The sequence below is a fragment of the Callorhinchus milii genome, unplaced genomic scaffold (genome assembly GCF_018977255.1).
Source record: "Callorhinchus milii isolate IMCB2004 unplaced genomic scaffold, IMCB_Cmil_1.0 Scaffold767, whole genome shotgun sequence".
Taxonomy (NCBI): Eukaryota; Metazoa; Chordata; class Chondrichthyes; order Chimaeriformes; family Callorhinchidae; genus Callorhinchus; species Callorhinchus milii.
Window position 1 is genome coordinate 29,273 of NW_024705508.1, and position 9,071 is coordinate 38,343.

At 51.1% G+C, this 9,071-nt stretch overlaps 1 protein-coding gene across 1 annotated transcript in view; it reads left to right on the top strand.

The window, feature by feature from the left end:
* Positions 1–7,874, top strand: part of LOC121852338 (TYRO protein tyrosine kinase-binding protein-like) — a gene marked incomplete at its 3' end in the record, with an annotated part of 8,565 nt that extends 691 nt beyond the window's left edge. The window contains 1 exon segment of the mRNA XM_042346433.1: positions 7,752–7,874. Within this exon segment, the coding sequence (XP_042202367.1) occupies positions 7,823–7,874 (52 nt within the window).
* Between the last annotated feature and the right edge of the window lie 1,197 nt (positions 7,875–9,071).

Genomic DNA, 9,071 nt, shown 5'->3' on the forward strand with positions numbered 1-9,071 from the left:
TATAATTTGGGACGTAACATTATTGCAAGCGACTGCCCAGGGGGGAAAAAAAATATCAAGAAAATCCTAATAATTTGGTCACGCAATCCATGACTTGTTTGCGGGACGTTACGGTCGAAGAGGAAAGTTTTCAGGCGGGACTCGAAAGAGGGGAGAGAGAGAGAGATAGGGGCAAGGCGGAGAGACCGAGGGAGAGCGTTGTCGAGTTTGGGGGCAAAGTGTGGGGCGGAGGGCGGGAGGGACGAGGAGGAGGCTGGTGCCAGTCGAGCGGAGGGTGGTAGATTGGCGAGTGAGGAGGTCAGAGATGGAGGTCCCAGGGAGTGACGGGATTTGAACACGAGAGCGAGGATTTCGACATCGAATCCTGAGATGTCTCGAAGACGTGATAAGGCGCCGTATCAAATGCAAGACTTATTATTAATATAAGCGACTGCCAGGAAGGTGGAGGGCAAACTGGATGGTCCTTGATCCTTTTATACCTAGAAAATCCCTGTGCATTTAGACAGACAGGCCATCAATCTGCTGACTCATTTTTCCCAGAAAGCGTTCTAACTAGAGCTATCTAAAAATTCTGAATATTTTCTCTCTCTCTCTCTCTCTCTCTCCCCGGAGGGACACACCCTGCTGACAAAATTCCAGGGGGGATTAGGCGCAGGTTTGGCAAGGCTTTGTTGGGATGGGAGCCCAGAGTGTGCGTTGGCGTAACCGCTGGAGCCAACCAGCCGAGCGGAGGGTGGATTGGGGAGCGAGGGGGTCGGAGAGGTAGGGAGCTACCAGGGAGTGAAGGGATTTGAACACGAGGGCGAGGATCTTGAAGACGATCCGTTCTTAAATCTCTAATAATAATAATAATAATAATATTTAAGCCTGGCATTTGACCCGGCGCCCTATCACGTCGAAGAGACGTCTCAAAGCGCTTCACAGGATACATTGCAAAGTGTAGTGACTATGTGTTTTGTGGGCGAAAGGCGGCAGCCAATCGCGCCCAGCGACGTCCCCACAAACAGCCGTGGGTTGTGTAACCAATTTTTTTTTTTTTGAAGGGGTTGTTGTTACCTCTGGAAAGCGATCCCGCCAATCATCTAACAAGTGGTTTCCTACTTACTGCTGGTAAACGGAGGAGTGTGTGTGGATTAGCGAAACTTGCCTCAGGTTTCACCCCGACCCGACCCACCCGGGAAGCGAACCTGGGTCCCTTCGCTTGCTTGCGAGGCGAGCGCTCTTATCAACCACCCTACAGGACTCCTTGTCACATCGTCGCGACGTCTCAAAGCGCCTCGCAGAACAATCTCAAGTGAAATTGACTGCATTTAGTGGCTGAATTGTCTATTAATGTGTGGTTAACACTCAGGCCTGTATTACAACTACAAGATCAGCTCTGAAAAGCTTTTGACACTTAAGTAAGAAATGTAATCATACTTGTTAATCCCACGCACAAAGCACCGCCCATGGCAAACAGTTCCGAGCAACTTTGTTCAAATACAACCTTTAGTTAATTTATATTATCAAAGAAGCTTAAGACAGGTTCAGGAACGCCCCAGTTCGAACAAATAATTTATTTGATCGCTCCTTTAAATTTCGCAGCTGTTTGTTACGCTAAACTTTGATGGAAAAGTCTCTCTAATCATAATAATTATAATAATGGAGCTAAACCAGTATCGATTTAAATCACACCAATGGAGTCGTTCCATATTGGCCCTCAAAGCTCTCGCCAGCTCCCACCCAAAGCTCAGGTGTCCAGCAAAGATTCTTAAGCACGCAACCCCCCCCCCCCCCCCCTTGTAGCTCAGGGGTTAGAGCTCTCGCCTCGCAGGGCAAAACTCCTTCAACCCCTCTGCCTTGCCCACTCTCTCTCCTTCAACCCCTCTGCCTTGCCCCCTCTCTCCTTCAACCCCTCTGCCTTGCCCACTCTCTCTCCTTCAACCCCTCTGCCTTGCCCACTCTCTCCTTCAACCCCTTTGCCTTGCCCACTCTTTCCTTCAACCCCTCTGCCTTGCCCACTCTCTCTCTCAACCCCTCCCCACTGGCCCCCACTCTCTCTCTCGCTCAACCCCACCGCTTTACCCCCTCTCTCCCTCAATTCCTCCACCTTGTCCCCTCTCTCCTCTTTCCCTGTGTCCTTCAACCCCTCTGCCTTGCCCCCACCTCTTTCTCTCTCTCTCTCTCTCTCAACCCCTCTGCCTTTTTGTCCCCCCCCCTCTCTCTCAACCCCTGCGTAGTTGACACTAAATGTTTTTTTATTGGTAGGTTTCCACTACATTCCTGCACAGACACAATAGCAGCTGGTATTTGGGTGGCTGTTATTCTCTAAGCTGTGTTTGTACAGAAGGAGTTAGAGAAGTACTCAATCATGTCCATCTTGATATGTTGGTGTTTAAATCACTCCAGACTACAATCATTTGCAACCAGAAAACTGGCTTGACCTGTGAGGCAGCTCCAACACCTTACCAGTGGATTTTTAAGTTGACGGACCACTCCTATACTTTGTCAAATAACTTCATCGCTTCAGGGATTTTCAATAGCCTCGGACCAGATTCCTAGAACTGGCACGCACCAACATCCACCCTCTCACCTGCTAATCATAGAGCTTCACAGCATGGAAGGAGGCCATTCGGCCCATCGTGTCTGTGCCAGAAAAGAGCTATCCCGCCAGTGAGAATAGTTTCTCCTTGTTCACCCCATCGAATCCCCTCATCACTCTGAAAACTTAATTAAGTCTCTTTTCTTAACCTTCTCTGCTCCGAGAAGAATGGTAATAATAATAATAATAATAATAATAAAAATAATAATTTTGTGGGGACGGCGCCGTCCCCACAAAACCGTTGAGAGTTTATCCGATAGAATCAGGAAAGTGTCAAGATGCGGGGTGGCAGATAAGACAATTCCTCATTTTGAGGGGAGAGCAGGAAAGTGCTGGGCTGAAAGATAAATAACCTTTGAGGCAATAGACGCCAACAGGACATTGCAACCTCATTGCAGTGGTCCCAATACTAACCCCTGGGGGACACCACTACACACTCGCCTCCAGTCAGAAAAGCTACCGTTCACCACCACTCTCTGCTCTCAGCGAGTTCTGTATCCACGCTCACTGTGCCTTTAATACCGTGGGGCTTCTGTTTTGCTCTTATGTGGCACTTTATCAAACACCTTTTGGAAATTCCCATATAAACAACAACAGCAACAAAAAGATTCCATTTATTGAGCGCCTTTCACGTCGGGAGGACGTCCCAAGGCGCTGTACAGTTGGGTCAGGACCCGAGCATTGGGGGGAAATGGTCAGGGTGAGCGGAGGGAACGAGGAGGGGGTAGAGAGTCGAGAGAGGAGCTGAAGGCACGGTCAAAGAGAAACTACATATAAATACATATAAACTACATCAACTGCTCTACCTTCATCCACCCTCTCCGTTACTTCACCAAAAAATCTCTTATCAGGTTTGTGAGACATGATTTGCCTTTGACAAACCCGGGTTGACTGTCCTTTATTAACCCATCGTTTTCTAAGCGAAAATTTATTTCGTCCCGGATTACACTCTCTAAAAGCTTCCCCACGACTGACGTTAGGCCGACTGGCCGGAAGTTCCCGGGTTTATCCTTCTCCTTTTGTACAGGGGAGTGACATTTGCAGCCCTCCAGTCCTCTGTCAACCCCGGTGTCCAAGGAGGATTGAAAGATTGTGGCCAGAGCCTCCGCTATTTCCACCCTCGCATCCCATCCGGACCGGGTGACTTGTCTACCTTGAGCACCAACAGCCTTTTTAGTCCCTCCTCTCGGTTTATTCTTATCTTCTCCAATTTCTCTCCCCTCTGCCTCCACAGGAAGATTTCCCCTTTGGTCCCTAATTGGCCCCACCCGACTTTGACTAACCTTTTATTCTTTGTAAGCTTATAAAATACCTTAAGGCTCCCTTTTGTGTTACTCATTAAGCTTTTCTGACACCATCTCTTTGTCCCTCTTATTTCCTTCTTCAGTTCTCTGTACTTTCTATATTCTATTTGATTATCTTCTGTACTTTGGACCTGGCGTTTCACCAATAAACCTCCTTTCTCTGTTCTTTTTTTTAATTTTAATCCCAATTTCCTTAGTGATCCGGGGAGGTTTGGATGCCCTCCTCTCCCATTTGTGGGAATGTATTTGTTCTGTCCCCGAACTATCTGCTCCTTGAAGGCCTTCCCATTGCTCGTGAGCTGTTTTACCTGCCAATCTTTCTTTCCAGTCCACCTTGGCCAGGTCCCTGTTTCACTCGCTGAAATTAGCCTCGTCCAGTTGAGTATCCTCACCCTTGATGGCTCCTTGTCCCTGTCCGTAAGTACTCTAAGGATAATCAAAGTTCCCCCATTATCACTACTCTATTGGTTTCCGAAATCATCACATACTCCAAGACAGACTGAGTCTGCTCTGCATTTCTCCCCCCACCGTCTAATCCTCCTTATTCTGGATTACTCCTTATGACATTGCTATTGGTCTCTCCCAGCCCTCTGTGTGACTTGCTTGTTCTCATGCTACATCCTGATACCCTTCACCCCCCAAAGTTAGTTTAAACCCTTCCCCACAGCACTCGTTAATCTCCCTGTGAGGTCCTTGATCCCAACCCCGTTCAGCTGTAACCCATTCTCTTTATACAGGTCCCATCTGCCCCAGAACTGGTCGGTCCCAATGATCCAGGAACCCAAACCCTCCTTTCTGCACCATTTCTCCAGCCGTGCATTAATGTGTTTGATGTGCTGTTTTGATGCTCACTTGCACGAGGCACTGGGAGTAATCCAGAGCTCACCACCTTTGAGGCCCTCCTCTTTAGCTTATTCCCGAGCTTCTGATACGCTCCCCGTGGGAGAGTTCTTTTCCCCCTACCTGGCACCGGGGAGGCAACGTTTGTGGGGTGTCGCTGGGCGCAATTGGCTGCCCACAAAACATACAGTCACTACGCTTTACAGCGTTTCCCGTGAAGCGCTTTCAGATGTCTCAAAGACGTGATGAGCTGCCTCCGCCCTCTCTCTCTCTCTCTCTCTCTCTCTCTCTCCCCCTGGCTCGGGGGTCAGATTCCACCACTGCCCACCTGTAGGACCCTGTGCAAATGCAAGTTGTTGTTGATGTCGTGGATCAATGAAGGATAAAGGTTCCTTATTGTGCTGAGAGGTTGCAATGTCCTGTTGGTGTTTATTGCCTCAAAGGTTATTTATCTTTCAGCCCAGCACTTTCCTGCTCGCCCCTCAAAATGAGGAATTGTCTTATCTGCCACCCCGCATCTTGACACTTTTGCTGATTCTATCGGGTAAACTCTCAACGGTTTTGTGGGGACGTCGCCGGGCGCAATCGGCTGCCGCGTTTCGCCCACAAAACACACAGTCATCACACTTTACACCGTATCCCGTGAAGCGCTTTGAGACGTCTCGATGGCGTGATAAGGCGCCGGAGGGTCGAACGCCAGGATTATTATTATTATTATTATTATTATTATTACCATTCTCCTCGGAGCAGAGAAGGTTAAGAAAAGAGACTTAATTAAGTTTTCAGAGTGATGAGGGGATTCGATGGGGTGAACAAGGAGAAGCTATTCTCACTGGCGGGCGGGTCGGGGACCCGAGGACACCGATATCAAATGGTTGTTTAAAGAAACGGAGGGGAGGGGAGGAGAAATGTCTTCACACAGCGAGTTCTTGGGATCTGGAAGGCGTTGCCTGAAAGGGCGGTGGAAGCCAATTCGATAAGAACGTTTAAGAGAGAAGCAGATAATTATTTGGGGAGGACAAGTTTGCAGAGCTGTGGGGAGAGAGCGGGGGAGTGGGGTTATGTATCTGTGTGAGTGTGTGTCTGTGAGTGTGTGTCTGTCTGTGTGTGTCTGTGTGTGTCTGTCTGTGTGTGAGTGTGTGTCTGTGTGAATGTGTGTCTGTGTGTGTGTGAGTGTGTGTCTGTGTGAGTGTGTGTCTGTGTGTGTCTGTGTGAGTGTGTGTCTGTGTGTGTCTGTGTCTGTGTGAGTGTGTGTCTGTGTGTGTCTATCTGTGTGAGTGTGTGTGTGTGTGAGTGTCTGTGTGTGTGTGTCTGTGTGAGTGTGTGTCTGTGTCTGTGTGAGTGTGTGTCTGTGTGTGTCTGTGTCTGTGTGTGTGTGTCTGTGTGTGTCTGTGTCTGTGTGTGTCTGTGTGTGTGTGTGTCTGTGTGTGTGTCTGTGTGAGTGTGTGTCTGTGTGTGTGTCTGTGTCTGTGTGAGTGTGTGTCTGTGAGTGTGTGTCTGTGTGAGTGTGTGTCTGTGTGTGTGTGTGTGTCTGTGTGTGTCTGTGTGCGTGGAGCAAGGAAACACGTTTCGCCCTGACTGGGAATTGAGTCCAGTTCCTCTCAGTGAACGCACACACGCGGGCACACAGTCAGACAGACAAACACACACACACACACACACAGACTGCGCTGACACGGACACATACTCAGACACGCACAGTGTGCGCGTGTGTCAGAATGTCTGTGTGTCTGAGTGTGTCTGAGTGTGCGTGTGTGCGTGTGCGTGAGGCTGTTAAGTGGGGTTTTGCTGCTTCACTTAGCCCCGAGGTGTGAGTTTAACCTCTCAGTTTAGCCTATTGACAGGAAGTCTGTGACGTCTTCGGTGAATGGTCACTAGGGCTGGCGCTCATTAACCCTTTCACGCACACGTTTTAAAATCCCCTTCGCCCCCCTGGCATCTCCCTCCCTACCTCTCCGAACTGCTTACCCCCCCCGCAACCCTTCCCGTGTGGCCGCGTGTGTGAGCGTGTGTGTCTGTGTGTGTCTGTGTGTGTGTGTGTTCGATTAAATCTCCCCTGAACCTTCTCTTGCTCCGAGGAGAATAATCCCAGTCCCTCGGGCCTCTCCTCGTGCCTGAAGTCCTTCGTTCCTGGTCAAATGGCACCCGGGATGATCAATGGGAACTTCTCAAACGGTCGGGTCAGGGCAAAACATTGGGCAAGTTTCCCCACACACACCCACACGCGTGTTCCCCGGCAGTCAGTAGGAATCGCTTGTCAGGCGATCGATTGGGGGATCACTTTCCGGGGGTAATAATCCCCTCGAAACAATAATAATTCGGTGGCTTCAACCCCCGGCTGTTTGTGGGGACGTCTGTGGGCGCGATCGGCTGCCGCGTTCGGCCCCCGCCCCCCCCCACCAAAACGCACAGTCACTACACTTTACGGCGTGTCCCGTGAAGCGCTTTGAGACGTCTCGACGACGCGATCGGGCGCCGGGTCCAATGGAAGGATTGTTATCGTAATAATCCACAGCCTTTTTTGGGGGAGGGAGGGAGACGGTTCCAGATTTCCGCCACCCCTCGCGCTTGCGTGTAATTTGTGCGTGTTTTGTGCGCGCGTGTGCACGCGTGTGCACGCGTGTGCGTGGTTTGTGTGTAGACTACATTTTGTGGGAGAAACGTGGCAGCCAATTGCGCACAACAGTGTCCCACAAACAGCCGTGGATTGAAGTAACCGATTTTGTTATTGTGTGGTTTTATTCTTGAGGGATTACTATCAGATGTGTGCGCGAGTCTGTGTGTGTGTGTGTGTGCGTGTGCGTGCGCGTGTGCGCGTGTTGAGCAAGGAAACTTGCCCAAGTCCTCATCCAGCCCTGACCGGCCGCGATACCGAACCCAGGCCCCCTCTCGCCGGCGAGGTGAGGGCTCGGACCCCCCTGAGCTACAGGCAACACAGCCTGACCATCAGCTCAGTGAGTTAAGTTCCACATCAAACGTCACTCAAGCCGCCTCACACTTCCTCAAGTCGAGTTCCTTTCTGTCAGTGTGCCAGAGACTACAGACGGACGGACGGACGGACTGATTGCCTACGTGCCTCGCAAACTCGCCCCAGAAAATGGGGAGACAGACCTCCTCCGTGCACCTGCTGGCTTTTTCCGTTCTGGTTGGTAAGTGGGGTCTCTTCGCCGTGGTGTTTAATGGGGGCTGTTACTCACGATCCCGGGGTTTGACCCCGGCGCCCCGATCGCGTCGTCGAGACGTCTCAAAGCGCTCCACGCGGTAAAGTGTAGTGACTGTGCGTGCGTTTTGGGGGCCGGACGCGGCAGTCGATGGCGCCCGGCGACGTCCCCACAAACAGCCGTGGGTTGAAGTGACCGAATTCTGACTGTTTTGAAGGGATTATTACCCCCGGAAAAGTGACTCCCTCATCCGTGTGTGTGTGTGTGTGTGTGTGTGTGTGTGAGTGTGTATGTCTGTGTGTGCGTGTCTGTGTGCGTGTCCGTGTCTGTGTGCGTGGAGTAAGGAAATTTGTCTTTCGTCCTGGCCTGACCCGCCCAGAAATCGAACCCAGGTCCTCTCGCTTGTGAGGCGAGGGGTCTAACCCCTGAGCTACAGTCCTCATTCTAACCTCGGTTTATACTTGTGGCTTTGTTGGTGATATTTTTTTGTGGGGGTTTGAAAAATAATGAGAAATTAGCCTGGGGCTAGAGACAGAGAAGGGATTAATACCCCCGGAAAGTGATCCCCCAATCGACTAACTGCTGATAAACAAGTGGTGTGTGTCTGTGTGGGTATGGAGTAATGAAACTGGTCTAAGGTTTCGCCATATCCGTTCCCACCCGGGAATTGAACCCTGGCTTACGAGGCGAGGGGTCTAACCCCTGAGCTACAGGGGCTGTGGGGTGGGGGGCGAGGGGGTCTAACCCCTGAGCTACAGGGGCTGTGGGGTGGGGGGTGAGGGGGTCTAACCCCTGAGCTACAGGGGCTGTGGGGTGGGGGGCGAGGGGTCTAACCCCTGAGCTACAGGGGCTGTGGGGTGGGGGCGAGGAGGGGGTCTAACCCCTGAGCTACAGGGGCTGTGGGGTGGGTGCGAGGGGTCTAACCCCTGAGCTACAGGGGCTGTGGGGTGCGAGGGGGGGGTCTAACCCCTGAGCTACAGGGGCTGTGGGGTGGGGGGCGAGTGGTCTAACCCCCTGAGCTACAGGACTGTAAATGGGTGGTGCGTTGTCCGGTGGTTTCCAGCTGCCTAAACGGTTGTTCTGTTTGTGTGTAACCCCTTTTCTGCTAAAACGAGGAACTGTCCATTTTCTCGCACACAAGTCCTGATTGTGTTGATAATTTCTTCACTCTTGTCTTCCCCAATA